At 34.3% G+C, this 20,468-nt stretch overlaps 1 protein-coding gene across 1 annotated transcript in view; it reads right to left on the bottom strand.

Moving 5' to 3' along the window:
• Positions 1–20,468, bottom strand: part of Nav3 (neuron navigator 3) — a 707,491-nt gene that overhangs the window by 25,068 nt on the left and 661,955 nt on the right. Inside the window, exons 25-31 of the mRNA XM_047549063.1 lie at positions 13,561–13,672; positions 6,974–7,095; positions 6,111–6,131; positions 5,251–5,426; positions 4,907–4,972; positions 3,496–3,649; positions 1,982–2,156 (exon numbers count right to left, since the gene is read on the bottom strand). Coding sequence (XP_047405019.1) covers positions 1,982–2,156; positions 3,496–3,649; positions 4,907–4,972; positions 5,251–5,426; positions 6,111–6,131; positions 6,974–7,095; positions 13,561–13,672 — 826 coding nt within the window. The remainder of the gene's footprint in view (positions 1–1,981; positions 2,157–3,495; positions 3,650–4,906; positions 4,973–5,250; positions 5,427–6,110; positions 6,132–6,973; positions 7,096–13,560; positions 13,673–20,468) is intronic.

Genomic DNA, 20,468 nt, shown 5'->3' with positions numbered 1-20,468 from the left:
GGAAAATGAATTCCTTGCTCTTTTGAAATATACATTCTCAATTAGGTAGTTTCAGAATGTGTTGTACTCTGTAGGAAATCAACAGGTCAGTGAAGCAGAAACTGAAGAGAGGAAGCTCTAGATAGGCAATCCTGGAAGGGTTTCTTGGGAAGGTGATGTCTGAGGTAAGACGAGAAGGTGAAGCGCTGGGCAGGTAAAGAGTGAAGGTGAAAGTGAAGAGATTCAGTTAACAAGAATAAATGAAAGAGACTTGTGTAAGAGCTTGGGAGGGCAGCACATAGTAGGAAGTGATGTTGAAGGAGGCTATAATCTATGGCAAGCGGTTTAACCTGATTGCTGATCCACATATCTGCTCAAGTTTGCCTTGGAACACATCTAACTTCTCACAAGAGTAAGATAGATTTACCATTAAATGAGTGACTGTGCTTGGCATCTGTATATGTGGCTATGGCTACCTGAAGCCAAATCAACTCTATAAAGTCCAGGCACTAGATTCATCCAGACTGAATTCAAATATTAGTACTTCTACTTCTAAGTTACATGATCTTGAAAAAAAACCAAACTGCTATAGTCACTTTTCTAAGTATTGGTTGTCTGATCTGTAAAATGGGCTTAAACAGCATCTACTTTGCAGGGTTATTGAGAGTATGAGATAATGCTTTAAAAGTATTTTATCCTTATGTTTAGTAAGTTTTGCTCTTTTATTATTCATTTTCTCTGCTTATTCTAAATCCTATTGAGTATAGGTCTGGGCCTTCCCTGCTCTCAGTATATTGATAGGACAATTACCTAAGAAAATGTTTCTGGAAAAACAGCAAAACAGCAAGTTTAAAGTGAGAGACCTATATTTTTTTGTTTATTTGTTTGTTTTCTGGTGGGGGAGTAAATTTTGGTCCCAAATGTTTATAAACATTGTTGTCCTGAATTAGGAGAAATTCCAACTTGCCTTTTAGATATAAGATGAAGGTAAATACACATTTAGGTCATTTATTTTATGTTGTAAGGACAGCCATAATAGAACTTTAAAAATTTTTACTTTTTGAAGAGATGTAATTTACAAAAAATATAATCAAAAACAGCATTCTATATCATTTCCCTAATCTTCAGGCTTCTGCTTCTCCTCCTCCTCCTCTCTCTCTTTCTCTTTCTATATTTCAATGTGATTTAAGGCAAGCAGCAAAGTGTCTCAGTTCTACACTGGCATATAAAATTATTCAGGAACATGTGCACTATTGGTTTTCAAGCGTCATCTGGTGGTTGTACTTTGTAATCACCCCAGATCCTCATGTAAACATTTCTGAAACTAAATCTTACATCATAAAATGATTCAATGCCATAGGAGCAGTTATACTTCAGAACTGAATAGTTCATCAGATATTAGGATGAAATTATGTCATATGATTCCATTTGCAATCAAATCAAAACTGTACCCTTGTTCCATCATTAGTACTGTTGAATCCAGAATGTTCTTTCAGTTTGTTGAAAATTTAATAGAACTGCAGACTGGATGATGTAGCAGCATTATGTTCTCTCTAGGCAACATCATTCAGTATCATCTAGTCTAATTTAGGAACTGACTGTACACTGAAAATTCTATTAAGTTGCATGGAGTTATTATTATTATATTCATGAGTACTAATGATCATCACTGAGAATACTTATTATTTCTTCATTCTATTCCTAGTCATGGAGGAAGCACTTCCCAAGTAAAAGTGGTATTTTAAAAAATGATATGAAATTTATTTCTCTAAGATTCACATACTATGTTTTTTTTACATATTATAAAACATATTCACAAAGTTTCACATATTATGTTCTTTTAAAACCACAGGTACAATGAATTTGTAAGATAAAAATGGGATTATTTCTGATAATGTTAACATTTTCAGGAGAGGGTACCATTTTTCAAATTCCAGGCTTGTCCCCACCTGCGCTGAGCCTCAGGTGTGCTGGGAGGGGGTGGGCATGTGCACTAGCTCACCTGAGGTAACCGACTCTGTGATATTCAGGTTGTTGAGAGATAGCCCGAGGGACTGCCGGGAAGAGGAGGAGGAGGTGCTGCTGGAGGACTCAGAAGGTGGCCGCGCAGGCTTTGCCGAGTTACCAGTCTCAGCTTTCAACCGGTCGTTCTCAGCCTTCAGTATCTCAATTTCATTCTGTTATTAAGATTGAAAATGTTGGATGAGAAAGTGGCACTAATGCTTGTGTTAGATTCGTCTGTTGAAGCATGTGATGATGCTTTCAATAAGCAAACATAAATTATGAAAAGAGGTTTCCTCCTAAACAAGGAAAGTTAACCTTCACTTTGTCTCTGACATGTATGTATTTCTATATTCACAAGTATAGACGTTATTATTATAATAATTACTATGTACTGGGAGTTAAACTCAGGGCCTGAAGCATGCTAGGAAAGCAGTCTACCCTGAGGTACACCCCTAACCCTATTTTTAAAAAATATCCTATTTTTGAGAAGGTTTTTTTTCAAGACTTGACCTCACCTCTCATTTGAATTAAAAATAGCATAAATCTTAATTCAATGGATCCTAACACTTTTCATATTAAAAGTGATATTAAGGCCTGGGGATATGGCTCAGTTGGTAGAGTGTTTGCTTCACAAGCACAAGGCCCTGGGCTCAATCCCCAGCATCACAAAAAAAAAAAAAAAAAAAAAAAAAAGTGATATTATAGGCAAATGATGTCATTTGTAATTCTGTAAATTCATGGAGAGTAGAGAAACGGCAAAACAAAAATAATATATAAAGCAATATAGAATTACTTCATAATTCTGGTTAACAAATGAAAAAGGTTTTGTTTTCTCAAGATGGGGCAGTAAGTTCATAAAAACCTTCTTATGAATATATACAGTGGCAGATGAATCTGCAGAGCAAAATAAGCTTTTCTTATTTCCGTCATCTGTGGTACCAAGTGATTACTGGTTTACAATAATAAAATGGAAACTTAGTTTGAGCACAGACCGGTTCTGAATTTAGCTTTCAGATACTTCCAAAAATACGAAAGCTTTACTTTTACAGATGGCATTCTAAATCGCTTTAATTTCAATATTCAGAAATCTTGTGTTGAATTTCTTTAGTTTTTCTCATTATTTTTGTTTTTCAATAGAAAAATAGGTGAAGGTATTTGAAAGCCATATTTCAAAAGAATACTTTAGAAAGTCAACATAAAGGTAACTGATGGAAAAATGAAGAATCAAGAATTGCAGTAGTTTAACACTTAGCTCTCAACCCAAATCCAACACTAGTATAAGCAATAGTATAATGGCCAGAGTTCAACTGGCCAGTTTGCTCTCCCACTTCCAACCCTGGATTTGACAAACTCTCTGTTCAGTATTAACAACTGAGTTGTGAGTCTCAATAAACAGAGTACATTTCCACAGTGGGTTTAAAAATGGAATCTGTTGTATAATAACTTAGAGAAGAGGAAAGGCAGCATTGTTATCTCTCCATTTTGTTCCCTGAAGGTGCTTCAGGCACAGACCTGCATCCGGTTCATGGCTTCCCGAATCTGATCAAGATGATGAGCAGAGCTGAGGGCCTCCAACCGAATATCTGTTAATTTTAATTCCTTTTCTCTGAGCTCGCTCTTCAGCTGCAGAATTATCTCTGCCTCAGCCTCTGTGCATTCACAGATCCTGAAGAAAGAAACAGACACAAAATCAGTGGTCTGGGAAGCAAGAGGATTAGGGAAAGCAATGCCTCTTTTAAAGGCTGAACTGCCACAGTACCCAGCAGGTACAGAAATTATTTGCTGGAAAAACCTAGAGAAAAGGAGAAATAATTTTATTAACCATAATGAATTCATAGATTCAAAACTGAAAGTAGTTCTCTTTTTCTTTTAATCTTATTTTTTGAAATTTAAAAACAATCTACAGAATACAAAGTGATCCTCAAAATTCCTGGTAGCTGTTATCTCTATATCCTACCTACAAATACAGGGCAGAGGAGTAATAATATTACTATATTTCATTCTACATTTTCCAAGGGCCTTAAATCTCCACTGGCAACATGTGAAATATTCCTTTTTAAGACTCAAGCCTGAAAATGTTGATTTCTCCTTTTGTAAAATTGTATAAACAATAACCATATTTGCCTCTACATCATCTTCCAGTTACAAAGAAAATCCAATGCGAATATTGTAGAAAATAATTTAGAAGATTAGTTTTGGACTTTTAAATAATGGATGAGTGTTGCATAATCTTCCTGTTAGGCTCAGCTGATTCAGGAGATCACAGCTAATGAAAGGAAGTTGCAGACCTCAGCCCACGCAAGAGGCTACCTTGGGGCCACTGGAAGGTCATATAGTGCTATACCCCTGTTTTCTTTTGTGGTTTGTAGAGAGCTTCATTAAAAAAAAAAAAAAAAAAAAAAAAACTGCCAAAAGAATTTGCTTTATATTAACTAATTCCTTTTCCATTTAAAATTTGAACACTAGATTGTTGATCACAAAATGGCATGGTGCTATTTCCTTCCCACATAAATGATGAAATTATGTAGCCAAAGCACAGTGGCTCTGTTCTACATGACAGTTCTATGATAGTCATTATCATGAGCATACAGGAAAATCTGACTTAAACAGTATATGAAACCAAGAGAATCATTTCATCAAAAAGGATTTCTACATTCTAAATGTTACGTTCTTTCTTGTGGTATCTAAAAGTAGGTTACTACAGAAATGCCTTGTTCGATTATCTAATAGAATCAAAGACAAATGGAATGTAGGTTGGTTTTAGAAAACTAAAATTTTAATTGAAAAACACAGAGAAGGTATTTGTGGTTGAAATGCATGCAAGTAATTTTAGAAAACACACAAAAACAAGTAGATTAGAAACTGGATCTTTGGTAGGTTAGAAACTGGATCTTTGCAGTTTTCATGCATCACATCATTTTACCGGGATCTATGCTTGTAGATCACAGGGCCATTTTGCCGTTTCTTTGGAGGCCAGACAAGAAGTGACCTGCATGTATGCACAGTTAGACAGACACATGGATAAATGCAAGTGAAAACAAGTGAGAATGATTGATAAAAGTAGAGAATAAGATCACTATTTAAAAAAAAAAAAACAAAAGGCAAATGCTATCATTCTCAGTAAGATTTGAAAATGATGGGTACAGATATGGTGCTGTAGTTATGAAAGCACAACTGACTGCATTCAGAACATACACAGGGGCTTGGTCTGAAGTTGTTTATTTAAAAAAAAAAATGGGTCAGTATTCTGCAAAGGCAATGACTTACGCTGAGGTAGATTGAGAGGGCTTCATGGATGCTGAACTGCAGTCACCACCAGCATTATGGGGTAACTTGGGAGATGCCGGAAGAGATGAATCAGTAAGTTCTTCAATGTCTGAATGTGAAGAAGGGGGCTTGGTGGACTTTTTCTTTCCAAAGGCTTGTTTGAAAGAACTTCTCAGCTGAAAGAAGGACAGAAATTACCTCTCTTGTCTGTTTGTACCTGGAGGGGTTTTGCTTCGGGGCGTTAGTTTGCAGGTGCCACCTAGCCACTGCCTGGGGTCAGTATATATAAGCAGAGTATTAACAGTTGCAGCACAGTATCTCTAAAAAAATAAAACATGATACTGCATGTTGTTTTTCCTTTTACTTTTGTATTAATCCAGCACAGCGCAAACATGGAAGGCTTTTAAATAGTGCAAGGTCAAGGGCATGGCTGTCAGAGCACTCATTTAAAACTAAGTACCTTGAAGGGATCTCCATTCCCAATGCTTCTCTCTTCAAGGCAATTTGTTTTAAATGGCCACTTTAGCGCTACAATCAAGTCATATCCTGCTGACAGTACAAACTTAAAAAGCAAAATGAAATCAAATTCACCTAACACTTCATTAATTGTGATTTTCTATTCAAATTTTCAATTCCCAGACTATTCAAAACCAGAATTGGTATCCCCTACAGCTCTATTCAGAAAGTGGTTTTACTTCTCTTTAAAATTTGAGATTAAAATGAAAAGACACAAAGAAAAGACATACAAGGTAATCTGTTTTTAAAAGGTATAAAAGCCTACTGCCAAAATGAATAGCATTCATGCCAAGGTAGGGTTTTTTGTATAGATGCATGCCAAATTGTCCATGGTTTATATTCACCTCACTTCCTCTAGAGTTCACCTTGCAGAAACATGAAAGAGTGTGGAATTACAAATCAAGGGAATGAAGGCTGATCAGTATTTTAAAATATTACCTGCATAAACATTTTTTTAAAACAAAAAAGATTTTTTTCATTATTTACAGAAAGCATTCCTGTAACTTCTGATAGTTTTGTTTTGGATTTCATTTAGTGCTGTATTTATTTAAAATCTACCTTCATCTCCTGGTTTAAAACAAAACAAACCAAAAAAACCCAAAACCTTCACTTAGTTGTTTTTGAACTTTTGCAGTGACTGCAATCTTCCCCTCAGTTTTTTAATGGTTGCTTAATATTATCATAAATTATAATAAGAATATCTCTAGCAAATTTAAGGTGCAGTTCTGTGAAAGTTCATTTCTGCATTTCCACTATGTTCTACTGGTTAAAAACAACAACAACAAATAGCACACATGCTAATATGGTTGGTTTCTTGTGGGGTAAAAGCTTATTCACACTGTAGTCCACTGATTCCAGGGGTGTGGTGGTAGCTTTCAAAGTCTGTTCTTTCCTTTTATCAACTCCAATTTTCCTTTTCCTCCACCATTAACATCATCACCATCACCACCACCACCATCATCATCATCTTTATCATCGTCTTTCTCTCCACCCTGACAATAAACCCCTGCTCTTAGTTCTCACTCCAGAAAGTATGCTCTTCAGCACCGTGACAGGCTAATGTTGGTGATTAGTGCAACATTTGAGGTGCCAGAGTCACTTGGATGGGACTCTGTAAATTGCTGCAGATTTTTAAAGCTCCAGAGAAAAAAACCTAAGTCCTTATCACAGAATGAGCTATTGAATTAGCCAGGTGGTGAGGGCTTACCCAGTTTTTCTTTTTCTTTTTCTTGGAGTCAGCATCATTACCACTGCCAATGCTGGAATGGCTTGTGGCACTGTTGATACTAGAAACACTTTCAGAGGAATGCTGTCTTCTGATGCGGAGATCTAGCAATAGAGAGTATCAGATTTGCTCATAAGAGTCGCAGTCTGAACAAAACGTCTTTGAGGCTTTCTGAGAGGATGTTCTCCAACCAAGATCAACAGGCTTTGTATAGTTCATTTTATTGCAGTTTTGGTCTTACAAGTTTAATAAAGTACAACCTTATGTACTTTAATTAACTGAGTTATCTACATTAAGATTCAGCAGGAATCTCATATGAGTCTGTAACACTGATGCTTTAATGAGTTCTGAATTTTGTCCAAAATTGAAATGCCATGCTAGTGATTTCTACTGAATACCCGGATCAAACAGCAGTTCCACAATGATTTATTCCAAGTGATTATTTCCATGGAGTAAACGGAAACTCATAATAGGATGAGAATTAATTCTTTTTAATATTTGTGCTTTGAATAAAGTTACCAAAGCCAAACATACTGACTTTCCATTTCACCGAATCATTCCATGTCAGAGCCAAAACAAACCTCGGAAGTCAAATAAGCACATCATTTAGCAGATGAGGAACTTGAAGTGCAAAGGAGTTGACTTGACCAAGGTCAAAGAAGCAATGAGGAGAAGATCCTCCAGAGAGAGTCTAGGTAGGTAGTTTGTGAATTAAAGAACATATATAAATCATTCTTCCAACACACCCCTACCCCCTGCCCATAAGAAAATAGTAAGACTAATAATGATGCTTAGTATGCCCCTGCCATACTTAATTTTACTCTTGATGTAAACCAATGAAATGATTTTATCTACTAAACATAATTCACACATGGCAATGTAAATGAAAAACAGTGGCACAAACCTCAGAGCTAGACTGAGTCTAATATTTGTTGTGTAACCTGCTACGTAATATGACTGTGCTAAACTTCCCCAAAGCCTGCAGTGCTTCTCTGGTTACACAAGATATTTTAAAGAGAATAGCATTTGATATTTTATAAATATTTTAAAAGTTTCCACTTATTCTCTATAAGATTTATTTGTAACTATTAAAATTAAAACAAACTGAAATTTTATTTACTTACAGTAAACTGGTATTAAGAGCTAGTCAGTTACCAAGAGAATGTATAAGGTCAAATTTACTTTTAGGACATCCCTATTAACATATTTAATTGGTATTAATCAGATTAGACAAGTAAAAAAAAAAACTCAGTGGAGCTTGTAATATGTGAAAAATTACTTTTAAAAATTTTCTTAGAAAAAAATAGTATAAAATCAAGCCTGTCCAGTTGATTAATTTTTTGAAGAATAAAAATGATCCATGGCAATATAACTGGTTACTTTAAGAACATGTAATAAATGTGTGTATGTGTGGGTATGTGACTTATGTATTTATAGATTCATACATGCACACTCAGACGTATATACATATATTAGCAATAAATAGCTTAATTTTCCCTTTAAGATAGTCATGCTGACAAATTTCGTGGGAGGAAAAAAAAGAGCCATTTTTCAGAATCCCTAGGTTTGATCACTTAAAATTATTTTAAAAAATTATAAGAACCATTTAGTGTTTTTTATGACCCTAAAGTACCAATTTTAAAACCTAAATCAAGGTATGTGCACTGCTTATTTATGTGTACTGTTTTGATTCAATACTAAAGGAATCTAGTAGCCCTTAATCAATATGGAAGTCATATGAATAAATCACAGAAAATTATGTGTAGGTATTTATTCATGCTTTAAATTTCTGCTGCAGTTGGCTATTAGCTTTTCTGATTAAGACACAACATTTACTAACTTTTCCCAGTAACTAACTTTCATAAAGAAAGCAGATATGTGTTAGAGATTTCTAGAGTTTTAATCATATCTGGAATTAATAAATTCTACTTGATTTTACTAATCTCAAAGTTTTAAAAATATAGGTAATGCATTTTATTTTAACAGTTTCTTTCTAGTGCTTGTAAGAATTTGGCTCTGTATGGGGCATCATAGAGTTAGCAAAGAATTATTAACCAATAAATACCAGCAATCCTAACACATGGAGATGCCTGCTTTAAAAATATATTTTTCAGATATACATTTGTTTACTCATTAATTTTCATTTGTCACCCTCTGCCCCACCACTGCCCCCCGCCCCCTGTTCAAGTTACTAACATCACTTACCTGCTCCACAGCAGAAATAGTTATCCAACTTTCTCACCTTCAAACCATTCTATACATAGGAGCTAGAAAAATCTTCACGAAAATTTCATCACCACTGCCTTACTAAACACTATCTCCTGCTAAATGTTGCCCCTGTAGGAAGGTCTTTCTTGACTTTACAACCTCTAATAGGTGCCCTTGGACACTCTTTTTCTATGGCACTCTGTTCTTGTACACCTTAGAACAACTGTGGTATGCATACCCAGCTACACCAATGATCACATACAATCATTTATTTTCTGCTCTTCCACTAGACTGAAAGTTCAGTGCAGACAAAGTCCATGTTTATTTATTTATTTTTTACTGTGTAGGTCCAGGGTCTTACACAGCACTGCATGAAGTAATCAATTAATATGTAGTTGTTGAATAAGTTTATTCTAATTGTTGACTCAAAACAACTCTGTTTGCCTACAATTATTTCTAAAATATATCTATCACTAATAGTAATTTAATATATGTATATATTTTATTTAATTGTACTTGGTACTTTCTTTTATTCAGTACTGGTGATCAAACCCGGGGCTGCACTCATGTTAGGCAAGCACTCTAACCCTAGTCTATACCCCCAGTCCTATTTGGTACTTCTTTTTTTTTTTTTTAATTGTAAACAAATGGGATACATGTTGTTTCTCTGTTTGTACATGGAGTAAAGGCATACCATTTGTGTAATCATAAATTTACATAGGGTAATGTTGTTTGATGGTACTTCTTAAGGAAAAACTATTCCATGTTTACACAGAGGTAGTGACTTAAAGAACAATAGTATATTTGGAAAAACTTCCCATAGCTTCAACTGTCAGTCTTATTATAATTATGTTAGTTACAGTTGTTTAACATATGAAATATGTATATATGAGACATATATAATATATATAACCTGGACATATGTGGTAAAATACATATTTACCTTTCATTGAAGAGAATTATGGTCCACTTGGATATAGAATCACTCATTTTCTTTTTCTTTTTAATTATTTTGGGGGGTATTAGGGATTGAACTCAGGGACATTTGACCACTGAGCCACATTCCCAGTCCTGTTTTGTATTTGATTTAGAGACAGGGTCTCACGAAGTGCTTAGGGTCTCAATAAATTGCTGAGTCTGGCTTTGATCCCCTGCCTTAGCCTCCGGAGTCACTGGGATTACAGGCATGCACCACTGTGCCCAGTTTAGAATCATTCATTTTTTAATCTTTGTATTCAAGAAACAAAATTTCCAAGGGCATAGCAGACATTTAAATACACTTAAATGAATAAATATCATTTTATTATAGACTTCTTATTTGTCAGACTCTGTTAATAAATGTGATGCACAAATTTAGATAAAAAGGTAAATTAATGAGTTTTATGCAAATTTGCTATAATTTGACCATCTATAAAAGTGTTGCCTTATTCCAAATAGTTATGGTAAGATTATATACTAAAAATTTGTATAAAATTATTTTAAAGTTCTCAAAAACTGAATTTCAATATGATTTCACAAATTTATAGACTATCCAATCTGAATAAACCATAGAAAGATATATAATTAATCCAACTGACTTTTCTTCATATATTAATGGTCAATGTGACACAAATAATGTTAGATTCACTGAATTTAATATTGTCTTAGTATCTCAGAAACACAGTCTAAATACTGTCGACTATGTAACTATTTATTTTGTTAATTTTTAAAATGTGGGCAATTATTTTTTTCATATTTTTTGACCAACTTAGATATGATATTATTTTGTTCCTCTTAGTTACTACCCCTCCCACATCTCTGAGCAAAGGAATTCCTATTTTTTAAATTCCAGTAGATATACTAAGCTACCTGTTGCCTAAGATAAAAGGGATCCTTCCAGAAAGTTTCACTTCAGTGACTTGTGCTGTATTAAAGAAGGGATTAAGCCTTTTTAAATCCCTTCTGGACCTATTTACGACATGAAGACTTAGAACATAAGCTGCTTTATTATAGCTCTAAGATAAGCTTTAAATACGCAGTAATTTTCCATGCAGCATATAAATCAACTCCCCCACATGGAAAGTTGTTAAATTCTTAACAGAAGTAGCCCATAGAAATCCAGTTTGTCTTTCAACTTAAGTAGACCTCATTTTATGTAACTGTTTTCCTAAAGTTTAAATTCAGCTATATATTTTTAATTATGTTATTCTTTTCTATGAAATTTGAATAAGCCCCTTTCATGTGCAAGGCATTGCCATAGGCACTGGGATGAAGAAACAAACCCTCGTACATAAATCAGGACAGACAGACCTCAAAGGCACCAGAGTACAATGCAAATTTTAATAAGGGAAGTACAGCTATTTCCAGAAACATCACAGGAGAACTCATCCAGTTTACGGGGACAAAGTGGCATATTGAAGCTAATTTCTGCAGTTTCCCAAAAAGTTTTTATGCTGAACAAACATGGTAGAATGTTCCAAGTAGAGTAAACAATCCGTATTAAGAACTTACGAAGAATGGAAAGAAATTCAGGAAAGCTGAAATACGGAACACACAGTATAATGAAAGAGCAAGAAACAAAGTCAAAAACAGCATCTGGCACATAATTAGCAACCACTAAATATTTGTTGAATGAATAAAGTGGTGAAGGGAGATTATCTCATATCGAGGAACTGTTTTTCAACCAAAAGGCAAGGGGGTGCCTATAGATACCTGCTTTTAGATGATTGCTCTGACTTTAGCATAAAGAATGGTATAAAATGGGTAAGATTAAGAGCAGAAAAGCTATGTAGGACTTTGTGGCCATAGTTTCGGAGAGAGATGAAGAATGGTGACAGTAGGATAAGGAAAAAGTGAACAAATCTAAGAGATACTGAAGGGATAGAATCAGTAGAACTTGCAGATTTATTAATTCAAGATGGAGTTACGAATGACATCTAGATGAAAGAAGGGTGATGCAGTATCAAAGATACCCAAAGGGAGTTCTTCCTTGGCAACTAAATAGAGCTCTATCTCAAGAGATAAGCCCGGCCTAGAGACCCAGAGACAGTCACCAGCACATAAATGATAATGATAGCTAGAGCGCTAGGTGAGTTTGTACAGAATTTTGGATAGAGGATGTATAGAATCAGGGTTCAGAAGCAGTTTGGAAGAGAGCTTAGGATATAAATAATTAACAAATGCATATAATAAAGTGAATATACAGAAAAAGAAAAAAAAAACTCTGAAAGATTTCAAAGGATAAGGAAAACCAATAACATAGGATGTCCTGGATATGAGAAAAAAAATTGAATGTTTTCAGCAGAAGGGACTAGACATCAGTATCAAATATGGTTTCCATGACTAGCACAATAAGAATTTTAAATATTTCCCTGGATTAACTGTCATGCTAGTCATTGCTGACCCTGGAGAGAAAAGTTTTGGTGGAGTGGTGGGAATAGAATCTGTGATCCTATGGGCTGAAGGGTGATTGGTGATTGATGACTTTGAAAAGTTTCAAAATTATTTTACCAGAACATATCTGGAAATAGGAAGAGAGATGATAAGAACTGAGGATTTAGGAAATAATTTTTAAGTTGAGAGAATGGAACATATTTAATGCGATTGAAAAGAGGACACGAATAAATTGAACCTATGTAAAGAAAAAAATGATATGACAATAATGAGCATTTCTTTAGTGGTGAACCAAAGAGTAAAGACAATGGCAAAAAGGAATACTTCCATTGTTTAAAATTGTAGAAGTATGGTCATAATAAAATGCAAGCTGAGTTTTAGTCTGTTTTCTTCTTATTTTACAATTATCTAGAGCATTGTCCCACCCAGGAGAAGTTGTTCCCCATGCCAGAGACTTGGTATATTAGCATATTGATTGCTTCATTTTTATATGCAGATCTGGATTATCATACTCATTGCTAGACTTGTTTTACCTGAAGTCAAATAGGCATGTATTACCCATCTACATCATTTCTGTCTCCAGATCAAGTGGAAAGAATGTATTTACAACTATAGAAGTCAATTCATTAAGGCCAATTTAAAAATTATTTGACAGTGAAAGTTCCTGCTCTCGAAGTCTAGAATTCTGATCCCATTAATATCACCCTACTCATTAGAAAAGGCAGTGCCAAAGCAGGTGCTGTGGTGATTGCCTGTAATCCAAGCAGCTCAGGAGGCAGAGGCAAGAGGATTGTGAGTTCAAAGTCAGCCTCAGCAAAAGTGAGGTGCTAAGCAACTCAATGAGACCCTGTACAAAATAGGGCTGGGGATGTGGCTCAGTGGTCAATCCCTGGTACCAAAAAAAAAAAAAAAAAAAATACAGTTTTACTCTATAAAGAAAACAGACACCTATATAATAGGCTGTAAAATGACACCATTTCTGAATATACCTTTTGGAGGGTGGTCTGGGCCATTTAAGGCTCCCTGAATGGCGGCCTGGGCAGCAGAGTTCTGGGCCTTCAGCATTTCAATGGTCTCCCTTAGTTCTATAAGTTCAGACTCCTGTGAAATAAACAGAGTTCAGAAGCTTTAATATCTAGAGAGAAAAACAAAAGTCCTTGTTCATAGTATACTATCAAATGGACTTGGTTTTATATAGTACCAGCCTTCTGAGAGATTTGGATACTTGGCTAATTTTGTGAAGTTGTATCTAACAACTTCTTTCTTAGCTAAAGTAAAGAAGAATCAAAACTTTTTCTTAGTTATTGTCCTATAAAAGTGATTTAAATAGTCATTAATTCTTTCAAAGGGCTAGAGTTGATAAGTTCAAAGGAAAACACTCATTTTAGATATCAAACTTAGTCATATTACCCATGATTATATTAGATATTTAGATATCAGGATTATAGTACTACATTACATTGTATTTACTGTTGACTGGAAATCCAAGTGACTGCAGATTCTGCCTAAAGTATTTTGCATTTGGGCAATTGTTTCTTTGAATCCAAGTGTAAAATCTGTAACTCATTCTTAACTCACTCCTATTTAATGTCACCTTATTAAATTCTGCTGATATATCAAGATCATTTTAGATTCTGACACTTTTCATTCAATAAAATTGTTAATTGAGGCTCAGGCTCACTAAGCCAGAGCAACACAAGAATTAAAACACCAAATGGAGACATATATAATAAACAGCCCTTAACTAGTAAATCACTAAAAAAATCAGCTTAAAAATTAAATTTTTTTTTCACTTTTTTTTTTAATTGTAAACAAATGGGATACATGTTGTTTCTCTGTTTGTACATGGCGTGAAGGCATACCATTTGTGTAATCATAAATTTACATAGGGTAATATTGTTTGATTCATTCTGTTATTTTTTCCCTTCCCCCCACCCCTCCCACTCCTCTTTTCCCTCTATACAGTCCTTCCTTCCTCCATTCTTACCACCCTCCCTCACCCTAACTCTAACCCTAACACTAACCCCTCCCACCCCCCATCTCCACCGAATGGAGATATATATAATACACAGCCCTTAACTAATAAATCACTAAAAAATCAGCTTAAAAATTAAATTTTTATAATAAATGTATACTTATGAATTGAGAATAATTTTGTTATGTCTCAATGCAAATTACTGTAACTGTGATCTTTCAGTTATTTAAGTGAATTATTTTAATGAAAATGACGTACAATGAGGGAGATAGGATAGCCAAAAGGGGGGGTGGCTGCATGATAAAAGAAAGAAACCAAGTACTGTTTCAGCAGAGACATTTCCACCAGATTCTTAATAGCAAGGGGTATCCTTCTTTCTGGTGGCACAATCCCAAGAACTATGTCCCTATATCCTTGTCAACATCTTAGAAGGAGAATTCCTTGGTAATGCATTTGTCATTCATCATCTCCTCAAGCATCTTTAGAAAAAAGCCAAAGAATCAGGCTTGGGTTCTTTACCCCATGACAGTTCAAGCATCCTCAAATGTCTCCCATAATATAGGGAAAAAAGTCAGGACTTCCATTGCAGGAAATTGCTTCATCCATGAGAATACCCAGTAACTATGCTAACTTTAGGAACTTAAAAATGACAGACAGTGCTAATTGAAGTGATATACAAGTTTGGAATACATACTTGATAACTTGTATATCTATTTTCTTTGGATATCTGATATATTCCTGATAGAGAATATATTTTAAAAACAAGCAAACTCTCTTAACTTTTAAGAACTTATAAATCAAAGGACCTCATAATAAATCAATAGTAATCTGTTGGATTTATACATGTGTCTTCAAACACTTGACTGTAAATCCAATCCATGTACATTTCTCTATCATAATGGAGAAACACTGTATTCATGGAAAATTTCTAATCCAATTCATCTTAATTTCCAAGTCTCTCCAACTTCTATATTCAAGTCCCTGCCCAACTAGATAAGTTTATCAAAACCTAATATATTTTTCCATTTAAAATAAATCCCCCAAGAAATGAAAAATTTCCTGGAAATTCATTGTGCTTCCACTAGAAATTTATTCAAAAGAATACCTATGGTACATAATTAATAAATAACAATTTAAATATCAATTTTATAACATAAGCACTAGGATACATGTTAGATTTTAGTTGAAACCAGATTTTTATCCTTAAATTTAAAATCAATAATGCTGGTACTGTGGATTAAAAATCTCTTAAAATACTTGGCTTTATCTTTAAAAGAGAAAAGGGGAAATAGGTCTGAAAACTGAGCTTAACTTTCAGCTCGTTTATTTTAGTGTCAAAGCTTTAATCTTTTCTAGAGAAATCTCTTCTAGGTCTGGGGATATAGCTCAGTTGGTAGAGTGCTTTCCTTGCAAGCACAAAGCTCTGGGTTCAATCCCCAGCACCAAAAAATAAATAAATAAATAAATAAAATAAAGAAATCTCTTCTAGAAATTGTTTTTAAACAATTTAAAAGTGGAGAATGTTGTTCTGGGATTTTTTTTTTTTTTTTTTTTTTAGAATATTGTGTTTAATATGCCATACAAGAATGATCACATTCTAAAATTAAGGTTCTTCTAAAAAACACAGAAATTAACAGGTTAGCTGTTACTTAATGTGACTCCAGTAAATCCAAAGGAAGAATAACTAGGTAAGAAATGCGTTTCTTATATGTAACCTGGGAAAACAACATCTGTGAGAATTGGTTCAGCTGAACTTAAAGTACTTGTAATATGTCCCATTGTCTTTGATTTAAAAAAAAACTAAATTTTAGGTTGATTGAGTAACCTGTTCCTACTTGAACTAGTTATTGCTCCATATCTGCAAAACCTCCTTCCTTCTTCTTTATTTCAGTTAATGAGGTCTAGTCTCATCTTGTCCTTCAAGTTACAACCATCTTTCTTTGAGCTTTTTCATACGATTTTTTCCCTTTGCTTTAAATATCCTTCCTGTCCCTTGGTGAAGTGTCTCCCTAATTGTGAAACCTCTGTTTTCCTGTCAGAAAAAAATAATAAAAGAAGTCCCTTCTGTGGGCTTTCAGACCATTTAATGCATTGACTTATTTGGTTGTTGAAGAATATATCTTTTCACCTGATTTATGATCTCAGTAAATGTTGGGATGGTTTTCTTGAAATGTTCTGGTATATGATCAATAGATATATTTTACCTTCAAAGAATAATTGAAAACGTTGACTTCAACCACATTTATCTTTTATTTTTTTATAAGAGGGTACTCACTTACTTAGAGTGTAGGGTGACATCAAAACATCAAAACTGTTCATGCTTAGTGTAAACAAAGTCTCAACATCGCTAATTAAGTGAATTGTCTCCTTTGGAGAGTAATTAAGCCAGATTTGCCTTTTTCTCTTTCCCAATAATAGTATTGTAGAGAAGAACAGAAAGCATTTTAAATAAAAACTTGACTGTGATATAAAGATTGTTTTTCAGCAGTTTTTTAATCTTCATTTTTCTGCTTCATAAGTATAGTTGTTCACATTTATTTTTTAAGCTAGATGTTATTTCTATAACATATGGAAATTGCAATGCTGTCTCCAGACACAATTATCCTTTTTAAAATTTTTGTCCATGGTGGGGAGTCTGGATAAAGACTATGATTAGAAATGAGTTCCAGAGATAGCTGACTACAAAAATCATTAGATAATTTAAAATATTTCCCTATATCTCTTTATTTTGAAGTTAGCCAACATACGTAAGTTTTGAGATCATTATTAAACCTTCAGAAAAAATCCTGAGAAATGTATAAGCCATCAAGATATGAATTTACAGCCTACTTCTCCAATTCAGTATTTTCCAGTTTCCTACTCTTGTCAATAGATACCAAAAGGAAGACTGTGGGTAGGATAACTCTCCAAAGGGTCTTGGGAATTAGACGATGAGATCCTATTTTGTTGATACTTCCTCCTCCTCCCAATGAACCACTTGAATAATGATGCTCTAACACCCACTGCCTATATAAGATTACAGTTTTCCATGAAAGTTTCTTGTATACAAGAATTTAGATGGAGTCAATATAGCTGCAGTTTTGCATGTCTCTGAAGCTAAATGAGTTAAGATCACAAAATGCTTCAAAATAAAATAATCAAATACTGTGTTATAATACTAGCCTTGCTTTACAAGCTGATCTCCTAACAGCATCTCATCTCTTTCCAAATTTCTCACTGTTAAAGGCCTTACTGAGAATCTCACAAGTTTGGCAACAAATCTCATGAAACAACTTAACCTCTTAGTCTCTAAATCTGTCTCACTTCCTCAAACTGACACTCATGTAAGGTAGTCTCACACTATCCAGCAGTAGCTTCTTTGAACACATTTCCTTCCCCTCCCTCTTCTTTCTATTTGCCTTGAATTCTTGTTAATTTTGCAACTGAAATAATCTGGCCATGACTACTGCACATAGGTTCAAACAAAGGAAGTTCACCAAAACCTAACAGCATGAGCAATTTAAAAATTATGGATGCACATTATATCATGTTCCAAAAGATTCATGGATGTATATTATCTGATCCTAGAGATGTATTTTTAAGAACACTTCCAGAATGTGAATATCTTAACATAAAATAGAAGAGTTAAGTTTGTAAACACCAAAATCAACTAAATTTTTAGCATCCACATTATCTTTTTCAAAGATCTGGCTTTTAATTAATTGCCCTCATTTTCAAGGTTTACGTTCATGTTCATCTACTTACTCCCCTCCGAATACCCCCCCCCAAAAAAAAAAACAGTTTCAAAGAGGTAAGAAAGAGAAAGCCCTGAGATTTATAGTTAGCATGAAAGTCAATATCTGAGTTCCATCACTCTTAGAGAAAGATATTCCTGTGTTCTGCTCTGACTTTTGAGTGGGGGTAACCTAGCTCACTTTGATATATGTTCTAATAGCCCCAGAATGACAGCTATAGGGTAATAATTTGAATGCCTTCTGAATTTTAAATTCCTAAATATTAGTAAATATAGCTTTAGTAAATTTGAACACAAAGATTTAGCAGTAGTTCTGTAGAAATTTCACTTGTGAAAAAACATTTGCAGAATTCTTGCCATTTTAATGGTATGTATCACAGTCTTTCTCAACTGGCATTCTGTGAGAAAAGTAAGCCTTGCACCATGCTCTGAGTGATGTCTCCCATAATTTTCCTCCTTGCTGCTAATGTCAGTCTGCTCCTTTCTCTGAAATACATTCCTACATTTCCCTGGAACTAATCCTCTTCATCCTGCCAACGCCAAGGAGCTCTCCTGTGCCATCTCCACTCCGTAGCCAGCGTGAGGATGTGAGGGTTCCCTTTGAGAACACCCATGGACTTGTACTCATATTTCTAATGGCATGATAATTTTCTGCATTTTGAGTTATTCATACATGTCTTTTCTTTCTTACCAGGCTATAAGTATATAAAATTAGTATTCTGGCACCCCAATTTGGCAAGAGAATCCGTGTTCTCTGGCACGTGGAAACAGAAAATTGTTAGGATGTTATTCAAAGGAGTGATTTTGAAATAAAAATCAAACTAAAATTTTGATGTATTTTTAGGCTATAATGCCACTGAATTGCTCAAATCACTCTTTGAAGACAAGAGATCCAGATCTGAGATGCAGTTTCTGTTTCTTGCATGTAACCAAGAGCACATGGCCACCTTGTTCTTCATTTCTTCATGTGTTAGTTACGGGTCCTACTCCCAATAGTCTCATTCTCAGCTTTACTTTATTCAGTGTGATTACCATCACCTAAAGTCTGATGCTTTAATTATATCTATCCTTATCTGCACCTATTAGAATATAACTTCCATGTGTAATATATACATATATAAAAATGTATATATATGGACTATATGTATAATCCATATGTATAATCCATGTATAAAGTCCAGGTGGAATATTTTATGTGCATACATATATATGATCATTTTCATATATAAGGATATAAGCTTCTTGGGAAATATTGTGATCTACATAAATTTATAGTATATGTAATTTATGAGGAATGTATTATAATACTCAAGGAGTTTATATTCTAGCAGAAGTTTGTATCTGTACACAGAGATAGAGACAGAAAACAGATTCATATCTTGTAAACCGATCTATCTGTCTAAATTGTTTTTTTTTTTCACACAGTAGAAATTCAATATTGTGAATGACTAAATAGGCAAATACAACTAGGAATTCCAGGAACAGAGTTTAAAAAACGCTGCTCTACATACTTCCGACTTTTTCTTGGGCTTGTTGGATCACCAGAGAGCAATATACCCTTTTATCTCAGCTCCCTGATGAAACGCCTTTACTGAAATGTGAATATGCCCTTGGCTTTTAGAGGAATGTCTATCTGAACAGTGATTTTTGTCTTTTGTAATTCCATGACCCCAATTTAAGAACCTTTGAAATACATTTGTCCTTGAATTCAGGGCCCAAAAGTTTGTCTCTTCAATCTAAATTATGCTCTTCTGGTCAGGAAATGAGAACAAAACACACCAAGCAATCTTCCTTTGTGCCTCAGCTTCCTTGACATTCAGTTTGGTTCGGTGTTCTGTGGTGGTAATTACCAGGCTCAGGTATCTTAAATACATTCATCTACTGGTTTTCATTAGATTCTGTCACTGAATTGTGCCATATCTTACTGCAACTAATTTCATAGGCTTCTCAAAACTGCTTTGAAAAAAGTCAATATGTAAAGCTCAGATTAATTAATAAACTAGCTACCAACATTACTGTGTGGTGTGTACAATATGCAACTAGAAAAGGCATTATTTTATTTTCAGTTAAAAATGGTAAAGAAAATTTCATGCATCACAACATCTTCTGCAAAAATTTCACAATTTTGGCAATGTTAGTTGAAGGACGTTATACAAACAATTATAAAATTTCTTATATTATGGAAACAT

This window comes from Sciurus carolinensis, chromosome 4 (genome assembly GCF_902686445.1).
Source record: "Sciurus carolinensis chromosome 4, mSciCar1.2, whole genome shotgun sequence".
NCBI lineage: Eukaryota > Metazoa > Chordata > Mammalia > Rodentia > Sciuridae > Sciurus > Sciurus carolinensis.
This window is presented reverse-complemented; position numbering and strand designations above follow the sequence as displayed.